Source organism: Podarcis pityusensis (genome assembly GCF_964106645.2).
Source record: "Podarcis pityusensis genome assembly, chromosome: 8".
NCBI lineage: Eukaryota > Metazoa > Chordata > Lepidosauria > Squamata > Lacertidae > Podarcis > Podarcis pityusensis.
The window spans coordinates 26652079-26674503 of record NC_138033.1 but is presented as its reverse complement, the minus strand read 5'-3'; the positions used below and the strand labels follow the sequence as shown (position 1 = coordinate 26674503).

Here is a 22425-nt window from a genome sequence, read left to right as displayed (position 1 = left end):
TAAATTAATTTTGAATGTATTTTAAACCCTGGAAAACTCAACTGGTAGATCAGGCACTGCTTTCCTCAAGAGGAACAGCCCCTTGCTCATGACAAAGGGATGCTTGGTACAGCTTTGTGCTATGGGACAGCCATTTGAGAGTATTACAGTTTTGGGGCCAACGTCTCTAGTATTTTTATGATTAATTTATCACTCTTGCACCATCAATATGCATGGTGCATTGCAGAATACAAGAAAACATAGGAAGCTGGTTCGCTCACAATGCCAGGCCGTAGTTTTTCAACAAACCACAAGTTGTTACACATATGACTAAACGAAACCATGGTTTTTTTTCTTCACAATCCTGTCGGATATGGACATCGTTCTGCACAATGGTCAGCAAGGCCAGTTTCTCTGTCACACTGCTTATCTATGAATGCCCTTCCAAGAATAGGTGAAATACCCACAGTTGTTTTTGTAAGACAACCTTCTTCAACCTCCTGCCTATGAGAGGTGTTTTGGACTTCATTGCCATTACCCCTGCCAGTGGCTAGGTTTCTGGGTGCTGGTGTCCAACAAAATCTGGAGGGCACCAGATTGGGGAATGCTGTTAGAAAGACATCCCTCAGGCACCAGCCGTTATTGGCTTGTAGAGTTCAAAGCTGTTTTTCACCCAGTCAAAGGGAGCGTCATCCTGCCAAAAGGGATGTTCCTCAGCTCATGGGCTGAGTGCCTGCCGTCATGCTGCTTTAATGATGCTTGAACCTGTGAGAATTTGAGGATGATCTTCGCAGGCAGCGTTTTCTCAACACCTTTCCATCAGTTTCTCTTTATCATTTGTAGCCAAGGACCACAGAGAGTTGAGGGACAGCGCTGGGCTTTGGAGGAAGTGTCAAAACGCATTTGCAGTCCCAAGATGTGCAAGCTGAACTAGTCTCTTCATCGAGTGGACAGCTCGCTTCTGAGTTGTCCTGAAACTTAAGTGCGCTCTGACACAGTGCTGCTGAATAAATAAATGACCGACTATATACCCCCAGGGCAAGATTTATCCTCTCCTCCTGAGAAAGGTCATCAGATCTTCATCAGGCTTGGTGTGTTGGGGGGAAAAGATAATTCAAGATGCACTGACTATGCTGCTTTGAACTGCTGCTCCCTGCAAGCGATGAGTGATTTTCTGCTTCAAGTCATGTTCTTCTGTTACAAAACGTGGGGTGAATGCATGTGCGGTCCTTCGGGCATTTCAACCTGGCATCTCCCCAGGTCACACACCCTCCCGAGCCTCATTCCTCACTAGGCCTAATTTGAGTCCTCCTTGTGCATTTTTGGCACACTCATTGCTATGCCCTCTTTTGCCTCTAGCCCTCTCCTGAGGTTCAAGAACATAGAAAGCTGCCTTATACTGAGTCAAACCCTTGGCCATTTAGCTCAGTACAGTCGTGCCTTGGATCTCAAAATGCCTTGGCTCCTGAAGATTCAAAACCTGGAAGTAAGTGTTCCGATTTTTGAACGATTTTTCAGAAGCCGAATGTCAGGCGTGGCTTCCGATTGGCTGCAGGAGTTTCCCGCAGCCAAACAGAAGCTGTGCTTTGGTTTCCGAATGTTTTGGAAATCGAACGGACTTCCGGAACAGATTCAGTTAGACTTCCAAGGTACGACTGTATTGCCTTTGTTGACAGGCAGTGGCTTTCCAGGGTTTCAGGCAAGGTTTTCTCACAGCCACACCTGGAGATTCCAGGGATTGAACCTGGAACCTTTGCATGTAAAGCAGATGCTCCACTAAGGCTATGGCCCTTCCCAACTAAGAGCTTAGGGCTGATGGGAATTGTAGTTGAAAACATCAGTAAGACACCAGGTTGGTGGAGGCTGGTCTGTCCTTAGTAGCAGTGGCTCTGCAGGATTTCAGACAAGGGACTTTCCCAGCCCTTCCTGGAGATACCAGAAATTCCACATGGGGTCTTTCTACCATTGAGCTACAGCTCTTCCCCAACTCAGAAGGAAGCTCTCCACTTGGATTATAAATGTGTTTGAAGCTTTCCTTCCTACCAACCCCAGCCTTGCTCCCCAACTGTCTGTGGTCCTTGGCTACAAGCAAGAATAGCAATTGGTAGAAATGTGCTGAGAAGACCTGGTAGCCTTTCTTGGGCAGGGAGAATGAAGCCTACATCTTGCCCTGGGGATTTATAGCCGGCCATTTTTAAATACAAAGTGGCCCATTTTTAGGCTTTTGTATAATCAGGACATTGATGGGTGGGGGAGGGACAATAGCTGCTAAGGAGTAGTTGGCTGCTCCAAGCACCTGGCATGCACATCACTCACTCCCATATTGGTGGGCAGATAGGGTGGCTCCTCCTGGCGTGATGCCCATGCTGGCCTTCAGCTTCTCTAACAGAATGGGGTGGGCACATTGCAGAAGAGCAAGAGTTGGCAGGATTTCCTGAGCTCAAAGTACTCTTCCCCACCCCCGCACACTCTCCTGTTTTAAAAATGGAAGCACTCCTTAGAAAGCAGAGCTTTTGGGAAGATGGATGGGTATTTGTTTTTCTGCATTTCCCTAGCGTTATAAGATCTCAGCCTGGAAAATTGCATTCTCTCTGCTTTGATCTGATAAGCAAACTCTATGAAGCTGTGCATGGTGTGTGCCTGAAACTTTCATTTGTTTCTCTTATTTGTAAAGCAAAGCCTCACAATATAAGTGCTGTGCTGTTTGGTGCAAAGCACAGAGGTTTATATTAGAATTCAGCATCCTATCAGCTTCTGTGTTTGTTTGTTTTTGTTTGTTTTTAAGTTTCTAGGCCTTATGGTGAAAATATTAGCTGCGAAGTAAGTGGCCAGGGACTGATCATCTCAGAAACTACTGTGGGGAGGCTGAGTTGGATTTCCAGTACTGTGGGTGCTGCCTGGGATAGCTCAGTTGGTGGAGCATGAGACTCTTAATCTCAAGGTCGGGAGTTTCTCTTGACTACAGGGAAACACTGGGCACAGCTGAGAGAGATTAACCCCAAAAATGTTGTGGGTGCTCAGGTACCCATGGTCCCCTATTGTCGGTGCCCCTGGCCAGGGGCTGCTCAGTCAGGGCTTCAACCCTGTAAGGAGGCAAGATAATCCAGGAGTCCCATTGGGAAGCAGGGCACCTCTTCTAATGTTCCTGGCTTCTCCCTCTCACTTCATACGCTGTTCCTTCAAAGAACCTGGTTCTAAACCATGTAGAGCAGATATGCCTTTAGCCACATTTCATGTGGGTGCCAAGGAGGCAGAAATGGCGAGAAAGTGGGTGACAGAGACAAGATGTTGGCAGAAATAGGGAGAAAGGGGGATGGCCCCAGCCTCTTTGGTTTTCAGCCCCACCTCCTGCTGGTGTGTGGCCCCTGACAGATTACCTCTGAGGGAATGTAACCCCAGACAGAAAAAGGTTTGCTCTCCCCTGGTGTAGGGCTTTAAAGGCTATTAGCAGCTCTTTAAATTAGGCCCAGAAGCGACTGGTACACAAAAGGTGCTCTGAGCACCTGGCCCCTACAAACAGCTTTGTTCTGTGCTAGGATGTCTTCAGAATCTCACACACCCCGCCCCTGCTTACGTCTCTACATTTGAAGGCCTGCTTCAAGGCCCCTTGCCATCTAAAGTGTGCCAGCTGGGACCTTTTGGTTGTGCACCCAATGTTTTGGAATGCCCTCTCTGAAGGGGAGGTATCAACCTGCCTCGATTGCTGCCTGCGTTCTGACAGGCAGTGAAAACCCTTGACCTTTTCTGAAAAGCACCGGCAGATTGATATATACAGCTGCCCACACTGCTGTGCTTTGCTGCTGAGAGTTTGGTTTGGTTGGTTTCACTGTTTAATTACGTGTGTGTGTTTTCCCCTCCCCCCCATTGTTTTATTTCTCTGTTGTGTATTTTACACTGTATTAAACAGTATTGCTAATTTCTCCTGTGGGGACTTTTTTGACAGAGGGTAAGGTAGAAACAATCTTAATAAAATTATTATTTAGTGTTTTTACCTCACCTTCCTTATCAGTCAATCAAAGCTATTTAAGAGTAAAAACACAACCAGGCATGAAAATCAATGCCGTCGGAAAACAATGCAAAGCCATAGGGTTGTCTCCAGTGCTAGTCCTACTCAGAGGAGACCCATTTAAATTAATAGACATGACTACTGTAGGTTCCTTAATTTTAATGAGTCTGCTTAAGCAGAACTTAGTTTGGTACAAGAGCACTCTTGTCTCTTGGGGTTTGCTGCAACTCATTCTACAGTTTTAAGACACCTGCTGTAGACAGACAGATATGCAAATATATCCATTGTGGCATATAAGTGTAGTAAGGCAGTAAATATGAACAAGTTACACGTGTATATATAGCTTTTAAATTTTGCTGGTCTTATAGCTTTCAATTGTTCTATGTATGCTACTTAATGATTTTTTTGACCGATGGCTTTATAAATTCTTATAAACAAATAAAAATAATTGATAGTCCGTATTTACCATGTGACAGGTCTGAAACTTTTCTGTGAAATGTTTCTTTATAAAATGTGGCATGTTCAGGCTCATAAGTCCACAAAAGAGAATTAGGGCTCTTCCTCTTCAGCAGCCTAGCTCTTGGTTTCTAACAAGAAAAGTTTTCCTCCCTTTCCCATGATACAATAACTTGGGCCCATCCACCAAAGTTGAAAGATTCCTGAGAGACAAAAGAAAGACACTTCTTCACACAGCACATAGGCCACATTTATGCCATACATTTAAAACTCTCACTGATTGGCAGGCGGGTGTGGTTAGGGGAAAAGGTCCCCTGCCCCTGCTTTATCCCATCCTTCACCAACCTGGTGCCCCCCCCAATACCTCGTACTGCAACTCCCATCAGCCTCAGTCACTTTGGAGACACTTGTGTAAGACCCCTTGCATGTGTGGTTTGCCAAATTATACAGAGCTTGTGGTGTTGGAGGAAGGGAGGCCTGGGTGTAGAGTGCATCCCCCCCCCTTTAAAAAAATAATGTGTATTTAATGTCTTGTTTTGCCAATGTTCACAGGATATCCTACTGCACAGCAGACAAAGTGCATGACAAGGTGTTTGCCTATATTGCACAGAGCCAGCACAATGAGAACCTGGAGTGCCACGCTTTCCTCTGCACCAAACGGAAAATGGTCAGTATTGTGTTTTAATAGCTGGTTGAGCAATGCACGCATTTCTTTGCGGTGAGGTGTCAAGGGTGGGGTGATGAAAGCACCTCTTGCAGGCACAGCTTGGACAAGGGTGCAAAAGGAACACCAAAGATAATGTAATTTGAACCCTGGTCTCCCAGGTCCTAGCCTGACACCCTAACCATTGTGCCGCACTGGCTTCTTCAGTGGGTGGGGCGTTTTAATCCCACCTTTTAAAAATACAAATGTGTTTTAGATCCTTCTGTGCTGGCTTTAAGGTATATTAGTTATTTGTTGTTGTAAATCGCTTTTAAGTTACATCAGTAAACAAAAGCAACTAATAAGTTCAATAAATAATAATAGTACCTATCAACACCCCTTTTTGCAGTTGGCACTTAATTTCTGTTGCAGAGCCTAGGTGGAGAAAAAGCATTAAAAATGAACCCTCAATGTGGGAGTGTTTAAAGAGGAGAACTGGTGGATAGTGGAAGGGTTTGCCCAACCCCAGGTGCTTTGAACTACAACTCCCAACTGCTGTGCCGGCTGGGGCTGATGGGAGTTGTAGTCCGAAGTATCAAGGGGGCACCTGGTTGACAAAGGCTGGGTTAAGCAGGTGCCTCCCAGTCTCTGGTGCTTCCCTAAAAAATTGCCACACCAAAATCCTCTTAATGACGACTTCAGTCTTCAGTGTCATTTCTTAAATGACCTTGTAAACTTTTGATGCAGAAAGAACAACAAAGTTCTTCTCTCTCTCCCCATGCACAAAAATATGTGACATTATAGAAATATGGGGAGAGGGTGCAGAGACCTTGATTGTATGTCTTAGTTTCCCCATCTCTGTCATATAATTAGTCTATATTTTTAGCGGCTGGGCAATTCTCACCCGTATCTGGGTCTATTAAACTTGATTTGAATGTGACAGCCGAAATTGTAAACAGCTGTGAGGAGCTTCATACTTAATTACCATATTTAAGGAGCGGGTTTTTGTTTTTGTTGTTTGTTCTTCTTTACCCATCATAAGAAGAAGAAGAAAAAATGTTTTCCTCTTCCACCAAAGATATAAATGGCTCAGTCTTTCAAATGAGATTTGGCACAGATACAAGTTTTGTCCATCTCCTAAATTGCTGCTCCCCTGTGGCAAGTAAAACTTGCCTGCAGGCCACCCTGCCGTAAGATTTGTAAATTGGGAAGGGAGGTGGTAATTCCAAGCTGTTGGTGAGTCCTGGGTCAGGACCAAACATACATGCATATACTGGTTGCCATTTTGTTTCTGGGTCCAGTTCAGGGCCTTCACATTAGTGTTTAAAGCCCTCAGTGACTTTAAGTCCCAAGCGGGTGGCGCTGTGGGTTAAACCACAGAGCCTAGGGCTTGCCAATCAGAAGGTTGGCAGTTCAAATCCCCGCAACAAGGTGAGCTCCCATTGTTCGGTCCCTGCTCCTGCCAACCTAGCAGTTCAAAAGCACGTCAAAATGCAAGTAGATAAATAGGTATCGCTCCGGTGGGAAGGTAAACGGTGTTTCTGTGCGCTGCTCTGGTTCGCCAGAAGCGGCTTAGTCATGCTGGCCACATGACCCGGAAACTGTACACTGGCTCCCTTGGCCAATAAAGCGAGATGAGCACCGCAACCCCAGAGTCGTCTGCGACTGGACCTAACAGTCAGGGGCCATAGCAGGGCTTTACCTTTACCTTTATCTGTCTGCTTGCCCGCAGACCCTCTGCTGGTTCCTCTCCCCATTCCCACCCCACTCTGCAAGTTGAAGAGTGATTCTCTGGAGCCCCCTGTACTGGGGATGGGCCTTTTCTGTCAATTTCAGTTTTTCTGAATTGGTTATTTTTCCAATCAGTAGTTCTATTCTCCCCATTTTCACATGAGAAGGTACTATTTTTACCAGCATTTTGCTGCAATTTTCTCCTATTTATATGCTTGTATGCAATTTTCCCTAATGCACATGTTTTTGCAAAGTAATATAGTGAATTTTGTATGTTGTTGTTTCACAGATATCTGCATTTTTATGCACGCCTTGCCCTACCTAGTCTGTGCATTTTTATACACATTGCAGAACACAGAAAAGTGGAGATTTTGAAGGATGGCCATGTTTACGCTTGTGTATTGCTTCAGGAAAGTGTGAATCAGATAGGTGTGCCATTAAGTGCGAAATGAGTCAGTTTCCTCTTCCAACGCCATGCCATGCTCACTGTCATCTGAGTGATGGTCGCTTTGGACGGCTGTCCTCTCTATCTTGTACCCTGTCGTGGGGGTGGCTACCTTATTGGTCCCCTCTCACTTCAGTTGGTGGAGTGAAATTCTTGTGCCAGGGCTGGGGGTATTGATAAGGAAGTGGCTATGGATTGACAGGGTGCAGGATATGGCGCACATGGGCTTCACCCACCCCCATTGCCTGAGGCAGCTTTAGAGGAGCGTCACTGGTTTGGTCACACTGGGCGTGCAGCCTTGGGGACGCTGCAGGGGACACTGTAACTATAATGTAGAATAAAGCACGAGAGGCAGGGGGCACCAAATTTTGGGGTTGCACAGGGTGCCACTGAAATTTGAGACCCCAAGGGTTCCCACCCTGTATCTGCACTGGCAGAACAGCTCCACTGACAGTGTGTTCCTCTAATGTGTGCAGCATGTCTGGCCTTCTGCTTGCATAGCAGGGCTTCCCTCAAATCCTCTCTCTCTCTCTCTCTCTCTCTCTCTCTCTCACACACACACACACACACACACACACCCCAGCTCACAAATTTCAAGTAATGACGGGTGCCTCAGTTGATTAAATGCCGAAGTCTTTATTGTTGGTTTTATTACTGTGGCGTGCACCCACTATCTGTGCTTTCCGGAAACAATTGCATGCATTTTTATTTTGACAAGCTTTTGCAGCAGGGTGCCATTGGCGCTTGTTTTGTTTTGTTTAAAATCTGTATTTGGTTGTGTTTGGTAATGCACTTTAAACTATTTTTAGCTGTTTCCAAAAATATATAGTAGATGTTAATTTTAGGGTGCACTCTGCTCTGATAATTTTTCTCGATTTCAGCGGTATAGAAGTTTTGTTATACCGTGTTTCAATCAATGAGATAGCTTCAGCACTGAGAAGCACTTGTGCAGCTACAGCTCCTTTTGATTTTGGTATTTTTAAAGACAGATTTTGTGTAAGGAATCCAGTCCTTCCGTTTCAAGTGCAGGATGAGTCATTAACACCCCTCTCTGCACGCGCAAGCATAGAATTTTAGCCCAAGTCCTGCTGCAGCCTGCCATTGCAGAGTCCACAGTAGCATGGCTAAACTGGTCTGTAAGCACACGTGTGGTTGAGAAATCCAGATGACCACTTTAGTATGGGCTTGTTCAATCTGGCTGTCAGCCCTCATCTCTCCCCCCACCCCCCAAGAAAAAGTCATTACAGATTGAATATAAGCACCCCCAAACGAGTGTCTGAACTCATTCTCCGAGTTCTGCAGCTGCCTCTCTCCATAACAGTGGGCGCCGCTGCTGGCATCAATATTGAATTAAGTCTTGAATGGTGGCATGGGACTTGTAGAGCCGTAGAATGAGGAACGAGTTCCTGGTTTAACATCTCTCAGCTGCGCGAAACCTCCAAATGATTTAAATCTACATGAAGAACTGTCTATTAATACACCGTTATAATCGCTGTTGTATCTTCTTCTTCTCCCAGGCTCAAGCCGTCACCCTCACAGTTGCTCAGGCGTTCAAAGTAGCATTTGAATTTTGGCAGGCGTCCAAGGAAGGTGAGTGTGGGAACTTACATCTGCCTCTCGCTACCTTTTCGGCACATCCCAGCCTTCCCTAACCTGATGCTCTCCAGATGTTTTGCTTCCGTCATCCCTTACTGTTGGCCATGCTCCCTGGGGCTGATGGGAGTTGGAGTCCGACAACATCTGGAGGACACAAGGTTGCAGAAGGCTGATATATCCAGAAAATGTGTAGCTGGTGTATTTTGTGTGTGTGTGTGCACGCGCGCCTTTTGTTGTTGTTGTTTGACTTTTTCCCTAGGAGCAAAATGGTCTTTTTATCCCTCCACTTTTAAAAATCAAACAAACAAAAAACCACCAACCAAGGCTCAGTCAATAAAATTTCAGATTACTTTGCTCATCTAAGCACATGCTTGTTTATTTATTAAGTTGCTGTTTCACAGTTTTTACGGTATATCCTGCTTGATTGTTAAAAAAAGTGATTTACAAAAGGATAAAGCAATGAAATTATCAGTAAAGATCTGTTAAAAACAACCATTTGAAACATTCAGAAGTAATTAGCATCAGCTAAAAAAACACATTAAACTGCACAACAGCATTCTACATATCTGGATAGACTTGCCTAAATAAAAATGTTTTCCCAATTGGGAACCCCTGAACTAGTGCATTTGAGGACAGATACTCCTGGTCTAGGAATTTTGGGTCAAGGGTGGCAGATCTCATTTCGCTTCCCAGTACTTCATAGCACTGTCCTGAGGGAACTTTTCAGGGAATCTCACCATGTGCTACCATCTCCTGCGCCTGGGTTTAAAGTCTCATGCCTCCCTACTCATCTGCTGTTACCCAGAGGTCTCTTCCCTTAAATTATACCAGCAACCATCCCCTTCCTTGCTTTTATGCCTAAAATGGCCTCCCAGAACACTGATGCAATGCCACTTCACTCTTCCCTCCTCAAAGCCCACTTCCCCCAAGTGTTTTTCTTAACCCTAAGATTTGATCCCTAATGGAAAGAAAGGCGTGAAACAGATGTCTTTCCTGTCAGGCAAGACTCACACATTTTTCTGCTACATCTTTTCTCCTTCACTTCTCTACTGAGATGCATGTCTGTCTTTGCAGCATTGATCTGCATGCATACACACACTCAAGCACACGATGCTTCAGGCAGGCTTTTGGTGGAGCTTCTTAACTTTTTTTTCTCAGGCACCCAGCATGTTTAGCTATTTAAATAAGCATTTGTACCTCTCTCTCTCTTTTTTTAATTTTCAAAACTTTACTATGAAGTTAAAATTATAGCCTGGTAAGAGATTTAGAATAAAAACAGAAAGGAAAAGAATGGAGGGTGGGGGAGAACTTCTACAAAACAAAAACAGCTTTCATAGACATTACCACGTAAAATAAAATACATTTTCAAGGGACTACACTATAAATTAGATACTACAACAAAAACTAACCTGATACAGAGAGAAGACAAAACAAATGTTATGAGTACAAGATAAAAGCCATATTTCACCCAGACGAGCCATTCCCTTGATTGGCCTGTCATATGAGTAACAAATAGCCACCAAATGGAGACAAAACCCATAGGTTTGGCTGCACCCTGGGATACCTTTGTTTATGAGTCATTTTCTTAGAAATGGCAATATACATGACTATATTAAACAAAAAAAGGAAAAACCCAAGTATTCCTTCCAGCCCTGTGAAATTTGTGTCTCTCTCTTTTTAAATAGAAAAGCCTATTCTTTACATATAAGTACATATATAATATTTACACACACACGCTACTATGAGGCACAAATGTTACTATGAGTAACAAAACTGAGTTGTTGTTGTTTTATTCATGTGGCATTCATGTGGCCATCATTCTGCCCGGACACTGAGGTCCAGCACCGAGGGTCTTCTGGCGGTTCCCTCACTGCAAGAAGCAAAGTTACAGGGAACCAGGCAGAGGGCCTTCTCGGTAGTGGTGCCCGCCCTGTGGAATGCCCTCCCATCAGATGTCAAGGAAATATGCAACTATCTGACTTTTAGAAGACATCTGAAGGCAGACCTGTTTAGGGAAGTTTTTAATGACCGATGTTTTAATGTATTTTTAATCTCTTGTTGGAAGCTGCCCAGAGTGGATGGGAAAACCCAGCCAGATGTGTGGGGTATAAGTAATAAATAATAATAATAATAATAATAATAATAATAATAATTATTATTATTATTATTATTATTATTAATTTATTTATTTAACAGTCACTCTTGAAGGTGACTTTGTGATTGTCACAAGGGCCAGCCAATCAGTGTTCTGCACCATCAGTCTTTTCTTGAAACAGGTGCCAGTAGCTTCGAGGTTCAGTTAACTTTTGAAATGTATGCATCTCTGGCCTACGTACAGTGGTACTTCAGGTTACATACGCTTCAGGTTACAGACTCTGATAACCCAGAAATAGTACCTCGGGTTAAGAACTTTGCTTCAGCAGGAGGCCCCATTAGCTAAAGTGGTGCTTCAGGTTAAGAACAGTTTCTGGTTAAGAACGGACATCCGGAACGAATTAAGTACTTAACCCGAGGTACCACTGTACCTGTAATTGCGTTTACTCTCATTCACCTTTCCCCCCTCCCCATTCTCCTCTATGTTTCTTATAGTCACCTGACTTGCAGAAACTTATCAAGTGATGCTCCTTCCATCTCCTTCATCTCTCTGCCAGCAGAAGTTTCCCTTGTTTCCCCTTCTTATTCCGGCCCTTCTGAGGAGCCTGACAGTTGGCAACACAACCCCTCTGCCTCTCCTCCCCTCCGCTAAAATCTAGTTTGCAAAGGCCATTTGGGCAGAGGACTTTTTCTTGCTTATGGGAGCCTGTAAAGCACCGGGTATATTGTTAGTGCTGTATAAACTGTATAATATGAACACAGAAAGCTGCCTTGGGATGAGTCATCTAGCTCAGTGTTGCCTGCTTGTACTGGCAGCAGCTCTCCAGGATTAGCTCTCCTTTTATCAGCCCTGTGACCTGAGAGCCTTTCAACTGGAAGCATGGGGATTTGAATCTAGGATCTCCTGCATGCCAAACACTAGCTGGGCCACTGAGCCACCACCTACAAAGCCACATTATAATATGCCTCAATGGGGGAATAACTCCCTTTTCTCTCTCTAAAAGAAGCACATGGGTGGTTGCCTAGCAACCACCCCAGCCTAAGGATAGGGAGACCTGTGGCTCTCCAGCTGTTGTCCAACTATTGGTGTCCCTAACCATTAGCCATGCTGGCTGAGGTGGATGGGAGTCCATAAAAACCTGAAGGGTGCTAGAAGGAGCAAGGCGGGTGGTTGCTAGGCAACCTCCCCTCCCAAGTGTTTCCCACCATTCTCATCCATCACTGCCATCTCACACAGGCTCTGAAGAAATGCTGGGCCTTCTAGTCCTGGCCAGCTGTGTGGTGCCAGTGGAGGATATGTTGATAACTAGAAACCATCTGTCCTTTTGTCAGTGATGGCCTGGTTAGCGCAGCTGCAAGCAAGATCGGCAGCCTTCCAGGCAGACTGTAGGCTTGATTGGATGGCCTTCCCAAGTCTTGGGGTCATGCCAGTATGAAAAGGCCCTCCTTGTCGCCTGCACATGTTCAGCAATTTGGCACTGGCGAAAGGTTGGTTGCAGGGAGAGAGATTTTGTTCCCTGGAAACCCCTTTCTCCACTTTGCTGCCTTCCTCACATTTCCATGCCTAAGGTAGACAACAAGCAGTGCCCGCCTGCGCGCCAGGAAGCCCAGACCTCTGCAAATCGAATCTCCCCCTGCCAGACATTTACAACAGCCTCATCCTTGTAAGAGCTCTCTCTGGTATTCAGTTTGCTTTTGGAAGCTGGGGTTAGACCATTGGCATCTGGGAGTTGGGGACTGGTGTCCATTATCTCCCTTAATTAGATCTTAATTTATTTTAACAGTGGCCTCATTTGTGTTTTATGTGCTGTTCAGCCACCCTGGCCAAAAGGTAGGATAAAAATATGAATTGAAATAATGCATCTGTAGCTCTCGAGGCCTTGAGATAGCACAGTCAAGTAACATGAATAAGGTGCTAGATTCCAGTTATGTAGGCGCTAAGCCATCTTAGGGACACTTCGTATATGACGATTTGCTATGCAGAGATCCATTTCCATTCAGGAAAGGGCTTGTACTCTGTATCACTTGAAATGATTTTTTTTTCCTTATGCCAGGTGATCAAATGTGCCATTTCTGTTCAGATCACCATCTGCTGCAGCCACCTCCTAACAGCTGCTCTGGACTGCTCATTCATTTTTTCCCCTCCTAGTGCTCATTTAATTTCCCCCCAATGCCCCCAAGGTAGGAATGCTCTGGGGCATTGTGGGAAATTAAAATAGCAGTCCCACAATGCCCTGGAGTCAAGCTGTGGCAGGGGCACTGTGGGAAATTTCAGTTGTTGGTGTTCAGAGCATGGGCATAGCCAGGATTTTTGTTGTGGGGGCAGGACTTTCGTTAGGGGGGGCAGAGCCGATGTGATTGGTCAGTTAAGTAGTTCTATTGTTTTACTTGATGGGGGGCAGTTGCCCCCCCTTTGACTACCTCCATGATTCAGAGGACCATTTTGGCAGGGAAAGCACCCCGCAGGGGCTAGAGCCAGGGGAGGCTTTGGTGTAGATACATGTTTATCATATGCTACTGGAATTCTTAAATTCCCTCGCTGGCTTCCACTGGTGTAGCTATGTTATTGAATAACTATATTATTAAATCCAGCCCGCTATTCTTATTATTTCTCTGTTAGGTACTTCAAGTCTCTCCAGAGAATAAAGAAAGCAATAAAGGGTTTTTTAATGAAAAAAATCCTAACAGAGAAAGCCACGCCACTTAAACCTTGGAGCCAAACTCTGCCTCTTGCCAGCCCAGTCAGTGCACTTGTGCTAGAAATTGTGCCTCCGACACTGCCGCTCATTTGCTCTGTCCTTACATTAGGACTGAAGAGGATTTTGTAAAGCGGGCGGGGCGGGGACCTTTTACAGCCTGGGTATGCTGGGTAGCTTTCCAAGGGCCCCATCCCAGTGGTGGACGGGGCCAGAGGAGAAAGTGAGCAGAGCAAGAAGAAGTGTAAATTTAACCTTTTGGTACAGTAGGCTACGTTTCTACACACACTCACACACCCCTCTCTGGCCTCCATCCAGACATGCAAGCGACATTGTCAGAGCTGAACAACACATTCCGGCCAGACAAAAGCACTTAAGGAGGATGTGAAGCAGGGCCAGTAGGGGGCATGGCCTGGAGAGCATCCCAAGAGACCGAAAGGGGCTGCATTTGGCCCACAGGCCAGAGGCCCCTCACCCCATTGCAAGGTGTGGAAGCAGCTTCGTGGCTTGCTAGAGAAATCAGCCTTTAAAACTTAGCCACACACTAAACGGCGTATTTGTCTGTCTTGTGTCCCCACCACAGAAAAGCGGGAAAAGGCCATCTCGGAAGGAGAAAGCACCAGCAGTCCAAGTTTGGATAGTTCTGCCTCATCAAAAGGAAGTAAGTGACTAAAGAAACAGATTCTGTTCAAAGGAAATGTGGGGTGAAATTGCCTGCCTTGTGTACCATGCCAGCCCGCTGGTCTGTCTTGCCCAGTACCTGCAGCCTCTCGCCAGGGTCTTCAGCTGCTGAGATATGGCATCTGCTCTGCATTCAGAAGGTCCTAGGCTTGGTTTGGTCAGAATCGGGGATACACTTCCAGGGTTAACACTAGATACATTGCTTCTGGTAAATGAGCCACCATAGTTGCTAGAGGGCCGTGAAAAATTGTGTCCTGGGCTTTTTAGACTTGTCGGCCCATGTACTATTTGAAACCAAAGGGGCGCATTGGTTGCCAGATTTGAAATATATTGGCATTATTTTCAGCTCTCCTATCCTGCTAATAGCGTTTTCTGCTCCCTCCCCTTTTGTCACTCAGTCCAAATTGGGCTCTTCACTGCCAACAGCCCTCCCCACCCACTCAAAGGTTCCCCCCCCCTTTTTCTTTTTTAAATGAATTGATTTTAAAATGTTGTGTTACTTTTATTGTTGTTAGCCGCTCTGAGCCCGGCTTCAGCTGGGGAGGGCGGGATATAAATAAATTATTATTATTATTATTTATTTATTATTTATTATTATTAAATTCTGGAAACATTGAGATTTATCCAAGCCTGCTAAAACCTCCTGATGCCTGGGTGGTACCTTTTTAGCTGGATAAGGTACAGCACTCACAGACCAAACACTGAAGATAGAGTCAGTTATGATCTGTTCCTTTCTTAAGGGCCCTCTCTTCCACACATACACAAACGTTCACCATACAAGTCTTGCAGAAACTAAAGAGAGGGTGTGGGTGGGTACAGTTCCATCTCTGGTTGTCAGTGGTCTCTAGTAACTGAAAATCCTTCCCCCTCTCCTGGAGACACTCAGATTAAGGTGCATGTCATGTATACAGATGTCACTGACCCCCTGATTGAAATCCATCAAGGACTTAGCAGTCCTTTTGACCTCTGCGACTCCTCCATCATGCATCCTACGTGCCTGTTATTCCTCAGGGAGGCGAAAGGAAGGGGGAGGGAGGGAGGGAGGCAGCCCTCCACACTCCTGCAAGCAGCTTTCTGAAAACCGCTCCCAGGGACCCATTAAAACTCTTAGCGGTCTGGATTGTGCAGCTTGCAAAAATGGGGTCATGCCTTCCGAGTATTGTTTTTAAGCTATATCCTCCTTGCAATTGTCTGGTGGCAAAGGCTATCTTCTAAAGCTTGCATGGCACAAATAGCCTCAAATGAACTGGCGGGGCAGGGGAGAGGGGGGCAAAGAGGGGACAGCCTGTCTTCTTCCCCTCCTGGCGGGTGAGATGCTGCAAAGTGGTACTGAGGAAGTCATCCATAAAAGGGGCTCCTGTCCAAAGCGGCTGCGTCGTATTGATCCGCATGTATATTTGATAGGGAAGAAATCCTCTTTAACATCCACTCCATTCCAAAAATGCCTCTCAGGGTAGCACAGATATAAGTCGACGAAATGGCTGGCTCTAACGGGCTGGATAAACTTTCCGTGCCCAGAATCTTTAAATCTGACCTCTGCTTTGGCTTTGTCCAATATCTTTGAATCTGGAGTTTGTGTTTTTTGTGGGTCTTTCAGCCGATTTCAAAGTAGTTAACCTGCCTCTTGACAGAGGCGGATGTTGCTGAATCTTTGGTTACAGGTGCCTTCTGAGGTTCTGAAGGAAGGTCTGCAGCTCTGCCGCTTGCTCTGCATGCCAAAGGCCACCCCCCCCAGCTTATTTTATTAATTTATTATTACATTTATACCCCACCTTTCCTCCAAGGAGCTTGAGGTGATGTGTGTGGTTCTCTTCCTCTCCATTTTTATCCTCACAACAACCCTGTGAGGTAGGTTAGGCTGAGAGACTGTGGCTGGCCCAAAGTCATCCAATGAGTGCCATGGCTGAGGGGATTTGAACCCTGGTCTCCCACTACACCACGACAGCAGCAATCCCCAGCAAGATTCCCTGTCTAAAACCCTGGAGAGCCACTCAGTGGAGGCAATAGATCAGGGATGGGGGAACCTCAGGCCTGGGGACTGAATGTGGCCCCCCGTGCCTCTCTGTCTGGCCCTTGGGGGACACACCCTCCCAAGCTGCACCCTAAACCAGCCTGACTTTGCAACCTTTTTTACTGTTTTTGCCTGGATGGAATTTGTCCTCGAACACTGATAATGTTCTTGGCATACCTGCATGGAGGACAGAGATGGGATGTGGCAGTGTGAAGAAACTTGCCTTCTGTGCAAAGGTAACATTCACATTTATTTGGCCTTTGGCCTTGCCCACCATTGCCATGTGGCCCCTGGAAGCTTCCCCATTCCTGCTGTACATGACTGCTCTAGGTATTTTGGTGACTAAGGTGGTATGAATCAACAGGTAGTCCACACGTTAAGTCACTTGGGACATGATGTCTCTCTGTGAGGCCCTTCTTTGTGTGCCCCCTCCATGGGAGGTTGGGAGGGCAGCAACACATGATTGGGCCTTTTCAGTGGTGGCCCCCTCTTGTGGAATGATTTCACCTTGGAGGCACTCCTGGCACCCACTTTGTTTTTTTATGTGCCAGGCAAAGGGCTGCCCCCTCCATTCCACTTGTCACATGCTTAGAAAACACAGGTCCAAACAGTTTTCCACTTGCCCCATGCTTTTAAGGCACAGATCCGAACAGTTTTGCTTTACTTTCCCCCCAGAAAACCCACTCTTTAGCGGTAAATCAGAACAAACAGCAATCCACGGAAAACCCATTGCCATTTGCTCCAATGCAGTGCTATACCACAGGTTTTTCCAGGGACAAATGGAACTGCAAATGAGCCCAAAGACTTTTCTCCTTACCTTCATGCAGCACATAGATAAACTATGGAATTCAAGTGATGGTCATCAACTTGGATGGCTTTGAAAGAGCCATATCCTCTGTGAATCCTATCAATGGCTATGTTCTGCCTTCAATGGCAGATACAATATGCCTGTTAATGCAAGGGATTCGCAAGCAGGGCAAGTTGCTGTTGTGCTCAGGTCCTGCTTCTGGGCTTCCCATCAGAGTCTGGTTTGTCACCATAACAAACAGGATGCTGGACTAGATGGGCTTTTGGTCTGACCCAGCAGGCTTTCCTTATGTTCCTGTTGTGTGCACCTCACACCGAGATTAAGCTAGCACAGAAGAACTTTCCTAGTGAGTCACATCACAGGCGAGACACATCTGCCTCTTTCTCACTCTGCCATCCTTAATGGCACCCAAAATCTGCCAGCTGACATCTCCCCCTCAGCTTGACTCCTCATGGAGGAGCCCGCAGATGAATTGGTGCCCTGCAGCCTGTCTCCAAAAACTCCCAACTCCTGTGCATCGTAAAGGATTTCTGCAATTCAAATATATGCTTATTTGAAAGAGAGAGAAAACAGAAAAGTAGGACATACTTCCAGTGGAATGCAAAGATGTGTTTTCCTAAAAGGTCCTGCAGGAATTTTCATTCATCGGAAAGGCTGAAGGATATTAAATCGAAGCAGGGTAGACTGGAAAGGGGTACTGTGTTGTGCTCAGGTCAGAGTAAAAATGGGATCAATGTGGTTGCTCTGCAGTGGGAGTGGAGGATGATGATTTTCTGGCTGAAGAGGATGAAATAAATATCATTCTACAGGCCATTAGGACTCCATCTACAGGCCATTAGGAGAGCCAGTGTGGTGTAGTGGTTAAGAGCGGTAGTCTCGTAATCTGGGGAACCGGGTTCGCGTCTCCGCTCCTCCACATGCAGCTGCTGGGTGACCTTGGGCCAGTCACACTTCTTTGAAGTCTCTCAGCCCCACTCACCTCACAGAGTGTTTGTTGTGGGGGAGAAAGGGAAAGGAGAATGTTAGCCGCTTTGAGACTCCTTAAAGGGAATGAAAGGCGGGATATCAAATCCAAACTCTTCTTCTTCTTCCATCTCAGAGCCTGGTTTTAATACTGCTTCCTGGAGCTTGTGAAGTAGTAGTAACAGAGTTATCTCTGATCTTTCTCAGAGTGCCTATATCAGTCTCCAATGACAAGCCATGCTCAGTCTGTTCCCTCCATAACACGCAAACAGGCCACTTCCACACCATACATTTAAAGCACTGTCAGACTACTTTAACAGTCGTGGCTTCCCCCAAAGCATCCTGGGAACTGTAGTTTGTTAAGGTGCTGAGAGTTGTTAGGAGACCCTTGTTCCCCTGACATAACTTCAATTCCCTGAGTTCCCAAGGAAGAGGGATTAATTGTTAAACCACTCAGGGACAAGAAAATCTTAACATTTCAAAAGCTATTAAAAAAACCAAATACGTACATGTCTGTGCTAAAAGGTCAGCCCCCACTCATATGTCAGAGGACCCAAACAGCTTGGTGGCAGCTCCTCCTTATAAAGCTGCTGGGATGAAGCAGGTGGAACATGTTGTCCCTAGATGGTTCCAAACAATCTCTCCCCTATAGCCCCATAATCAAGTGGTATATAAATTTTCTAAAGACCGACTGATGAATCCAAGAGATGTTGCTATTAAAGGCCATACATGATGGAGAGGAATCCTCTAAATTAGGTGTGGAGAACCTTTGGCCCTCCCATTCTTACTGGACTACAAATTCCACCATCCCTGACCATTGGCCATGCTGGCTGGGGCTGGTGGGAGTTGGAGTCCACCAACACCTGGAGGCCCAAAGGTCCTCCAACCCTGCTTACAAGCCTTTTCTCTCCTACGCCTCATCTTCTTTAATTCCCCCTTTCATTTCTGTCCACCTGCAGCAGTCACCACAGGGAACCTGCTAGACCTAGAGAATGTTGCTAAAACTCCCTTGACTGTCAATGCAAACTCCACGCAGTCAGACGGAAGCATCTTTGGGCCACATTCATCAGAAAACAACAACGTCATGTGGGTAAGTGTGTCGAGCGCGCATACTACAATCTTGGTAAAATGTGCAGGAGGAAGAATTCAAGTGTTACTGTGAGGAGGAGTGAGGAAGCTTTGGCTTGCAGTTTAGATTAACTGCAGTTTAAGGTTCAGACAAAGCCCTAAACTGTGGTAAATGTTAACTGTGGTTTGTTGAAACAAGCAGTTACATAAGCCATCAAACTATACATCATATTAAGCCACGGTTTCTTGGGTCAGAAGACCTGACAAGCTATGATTAATCAGAAGCTTCCCGGCTCCTCCTTGTCAGGAGGAGGAAAGGAATGTGAGAGCCCGCTGCTCATTCTCATAATGAACATAGTTAATATGACATCTGCCTGGTGGCATTTATCTTTCTCCTGGTGGCGATGTAACACAAAGATGCAGGGGAAACAGAGTGATAGATAAGCAAGGGACATTGGCAGGGTGCACTAGTCCTGGGATAAATAGGGTGTATGTTTGCATGTGGAGAAAGAGAAGATGAAGAATGGATGGAAGAATGAATGGCATGTATGAAAGAAAGAATGAATTGGATGAATGAGGTATGTGTGCATAGATGAAGCTTGTGGTGTCTGTGTATGAGATAATGGATAAATGGATGAAGAAGGGAAGAGAGAGAGGGCAAGGGGATGGGAGGGAGAGAAGGGGGTATTGCACTTCTGGCTTTGGCCCCACCCATAGCCAACTGTGACACTGCCCCCCATGGGACTGCAACCCCTGACCACTTTTGCTTGAGGGAACACGGTCCCCAACTTCAAAAGGTTGGCCCATCACTGGTCCACACTGATAGGCAGCAGCTTCAGATGAAGGGAGGTATACAAATTTAATAAAAAATAACAAAAACTTCCCACCAAGGATCCCCTGATTTTGGTCATTTTATTTCATTCATAAAAGATTTCTTACCTACTCTTCATAATGATCCATGGAGGGTTACAACAGTATACAGATATATAAAGAGATATAAGAACAAGTGAAACCATTCCAGATAGAATAGACTGGACTAAGTCTCCAAGGCACCCCCTGGTCCCTCAGAACATTTTTCAAACTACTGCTTTCTGTAGTCATTGTCGTCATCCGCCTTATACACACACTTCTTCTTTTTTAAGAAATTGCAAAGAAAATGCAAAATCCACCCTGTAATGCTTGCATGCTAGCTGGGAGCTGGGTAACTGTCATTTCAGATTGGTCTAATTTTCCTCCCCCTTCTCTTTATAACAAAGGCAATGGACGACGGACTGGATGAAGCTTTTTCAAGGTAATTTTCTTAATTTGTTTCACGAGTGTCTTTCCACCAGGGGACTGCCCAGGAAACAGACTTGATTAGTGGCTGCTCTTAAAAAAAAAAAAAAAATCATTTTAATGTTTCTAATCGAAATTGTCTGCTGTGCTCTGACCCTTTCAGAGGTGCTCTGTTTGCCTAATTGAACGATGGGATTTGCAGCCGCCTGGATAAGTCAAATATTTTGATAACTTCTTAGGGCAGGAGCTAATTTGTGCATAAGGTGGGGAATTAAACTCCCTAAATGATGTAGCCCTGGCTAGAAGATGTTTGCCATATGCATGAGCAGAGGTAGCAAATTGAAAATGCAGTCTTTCAGATCCCCACCTGCAGACAGAGGGGTACCTCTGTACCATTGGCAAGGAGCTCTATCAGCACTTCCTCCCACCAAAAAAAGAATCACTTTACCACAGTAGCCACATTAGAAATCACAACATTTTACGCGACCCACGTCCAGGGTGAGGGCGAGGCAAGGAGGAAGGGAGAAAAATATTGCACGCCTTTGTGCTGCAGTAGGAGAAGAACAAGAAGTTTCTTCCATGTTTTTATTTCACTGCAATAGCGGCAGTGCGTCACCAGACACATAAACGTCAGACACTTCATAGTCTGATAGGTGATTTTTGCACCCCCAGAAATGGAGGTGGTGGAGGAGGAGGAATTTGGCCCACTGGCTGGTTTCTTAAAGGATGGGATGCAGGGACTGCTAGCTACCACTTCTTCTGGTGCCCTTTGCCCACCCTCCAGAGGTCCTCAGCGGCTGCTCCAAAATCATTCCTGGAAATTGTCTGGAGCGGGATTATCAAAATGGTGCCCTTCTCCACAAACCTCTGAGCCTCCCTCTCACTGCTCACTTGGTCAAGAGGTGGTGAGAGTGGCTACATTTTTCTTCCTTGAAAAGTACATAGAGCTGATGGAAGAAGTTGGAAGAGGAACACTCTTTCTCACTTCCTCTTCCAGCTCTATGTCTTGTCCAAGACTGATGAATTCTGTTGGATCCAGCTTTTAGCCAGATACCTTGAGAAAACAGTGTGTGAGTGTGTCTGTATGTATGTGTACATGCTTTCTTTCTCTCTCTCTCGCTGTCTGTCTTTGTCTCTCAGACATGGTGTGTGTGATCTGGTGGCAAAGGGAGAAGTGATCACAGCACTTGCTCAAAATTCCAAATATGACCACAGGCCTAAAATGTTTGGCGGTCCCTGACCTGGCTCAGTGTGTGGCAGCATCCTCTGGCTCTGTGTTCCGTATGCATGGCCACATCGGTGTTTTCTCAAGTGATGTTAAAAGCACTTGTTAGAACTTCCCGGGTGTCATTTCTGAGTGTGGAGTGATGTGCAGAGATTCTCCTCCTGACATAGGGAAGCAGGGCAACCTGGGGCCACTCAGCAAAACAACAGCAGTAACAACCAAGCGCCTTAAAAATTAGGTGCCTAATAAAAAAAATAAGTATGTAATTGGAGCCTGGCTGTTGGATGAAACCAAAGGCTCATTCTAGTCTAGACTCTTATTCTCGGAGAGGCCAGCCAGATGCCTGTGGGAAACACACAAGCAGGGCATGAGCACAACAGCTCTCTCCCCGCTTCTGATCCCCAACAACTGGTATTCAGAAGCATTGCTGCCTCCGAAAGTGGAGGTAGGAGATGCTGACAGCTTTATCCTCCTTGATACAAAACCCTAAACATGAAGTTTTGCATTGTACTCAGGAGCTAAGGTCGAAAATCTCAGAGATCAGGTTCATTAAAAACCACAATGCACCATTAATGCAACCCTTAAAATGTAAGGCTTCATTTAAATGCAGTACTGCAAGCAGTTGACCACCATTAAGGCTGAAACAGCGTAAAGTATTTATTATTATTTTTAAGATGAAGCATTGAACTCGGAGCTTTACTAATGCAGAAGTAACGAAATGTACATGTTTGTCATTTTTACAAACACA

At 45.6% G+C, this 22425-nt stretch overlaps 1 protein-coding gene across 1 annotated transcript in view; it reads left to right on the top strand.

Annotated features, from left to right (window-relative positions):
* Positions 1-22425, top strand: part of LDLRAP1 (low density lipoprotein receptor adaptor protein 1) — a 64465-nt gene that overhangs the window by 33481 nt on the left and 8559 nt on the right. Inside the window, exons 4-8 of the mRNA XM_081016805.1 lie at positions 4994-5108; positions 8778-8850; positions 14230-14307; positions 19069-19199; positions 20434-20468. Coding sequence (XP_080872931.1) covers positions 4994-5108; positions 8778-8850; positions 14230-14307; positions 19069-19199; positions 20434-20468 — 432 coding nt within the window. The remainder of the gene's footprint in view (positions 1-4993; positions 5109-8777; positions 8851-14229; positions 14308-19068; positions 19200-20433; positions 20469-22425) is intronic.